The 1,325-nt window shown below is 54.3% G+C and overlaps 1 protein-coding gene across 1 annotated transcript in view; it reads right to left on the bottom strand.

Moving 5' to 3' along the window:
- Window positions 1–1,203: 1,203 nt before the first annotated feature.
- The window catches only part of Phox2b (paired like homeobox 2B), a 2,696-nt gene continuing 2,574 nt past the window's right edge, over window positions 1,204–1,325 (bottom strand). Inside the window, exon 4 of the mRNA XM_033758867.1 lies at window positions 1,204–1,323. Within this exon, the coding sequence (XP_033614758.1) occupies window positions 1,204–1,323 (120 nt within the window). The remainder of the gene's footprint in view (window positions 1,324–1,325) is intronic.

The raw sequence follows: 1,325 nt of genomic DNA on the forward strand, positions 1-1,325 counted from the left end.
ACTGCGCAAAGAATGGAATCATCAATATACAGTCCATCCACCCTACAGGATGTGAGTCCAGTTCGGATCATCCAAACAGAAATGCAAACCGAGACACTTCTACAAACATGTGTGTGCCTTTCCTTACTCCATAGATTTCTTTGCAGTCAACTAAGTGGACTGCAATTGACTCCAATCCAAAGCAGTGCCAAAATTTTCAGTAAAAGCTGGTGGAAGAAGAAAAAGCCCGGTGGGGGTGGTGGGAGAGAGAGAGAGAAAAAAAAAATGACTTGTGAACTAGGAGACACAGTTTGCAGTTTGTGGATGAAAAGGCATCTCATGTATAGGGCATCGTTCAGGGCCAAGAGGCTGCGGAGAGTCGGGGCTGGGAGTTGCAACGGAGTGAGATTCAAATGCGCTAATGGCTGGACGGTGTCCGACGAGGTGGGGACAGGCAAGCGGGCACGATAAAGTCACTTTGGCTGCCAGGACAGTATGAGCAAGTGGCCCGAACTCGAGAACACGAAGGGAACGGGGGCTGCAAAGGCATCCCTATTCTCCCCCCCCCCGCCCTGAAAAGGAGCCCGCAATGAGTCTGTGGTGTCAGGAGCACGCGAATTTGGGGGTTCATGGGATTGAACCCTCAAGGCCATCGCCAGCTGCAGCTTCTGCCCTCGAGCCCCTTTACTTTGTCTTTTTTGTTCACCTTGGATCTTTTAAATCTTTCTGATTTTTTAGATGTACGCTGCCTTCCAAATTTTTAATGTTTTTCCTTCTGTCTTTTTCAACGCAAGTCACTGAGTTGGTTGCGGCCCCCCACCTCTCCCTGTCTCTTGCTCGGAGGAAGGAAGTCAACGTCCCCGAGTCAGACACACACCCGACAGGCAGACCCAGCCCCCTGAGAGCGCCCGAGTCCAGGCCGCGCTGCCCACAGCCCGGTCCGCAGGAGGAGCCCTGGCTCACTTGAGCCGGGCAGGTTGGAAGCCGGGCCATTTTTTGTAGTGTTTTGTTGTTTTTCTTTGTTGGGGTTGAGGAAGGGGGTAGGGTGGGGTTGAAATGGAGGCGACGTCGTTTTCTCGTTATTTGTATCTCTATTATGTCAGGCCCTCGAGGAAAAAGCCACGGCAGCAGCGGCGACAATAGCCTTGGGCCTACCCGCTCGCCCACTCGCCCGCCCGGGCCCTGGCTCGCCCGCTGTCGTCGCCGCTTCCACTGGATCCCAGATCAGAACATACTGCTCTTCACTAAGGTGGCTTTGGCACCGTTGGGTCTTTGGAGCGAAGATAGGACGCTGGCGAAGGGGCCCCCGAGCGAATCGGGGATGGAGGTGATGGGGCCCGGGCCAG

Source organism: Fukomys damarensis, unplaced genomic scaffold, assembly GCF_012274545.1.
Source record: "Fukomys damarensis isolate Sample0158 unplaced genomic scaffold, DMR_v1.0_HiC HiC_scaffold_35, whole genome shotgun sequence".
Classification (NCBI taxonomy): Eukaryota; Metazoa; Chordata; class Mammalia; order Rodentia; family Bathyergidae; genus Fukomys; species Fukomys damarensis.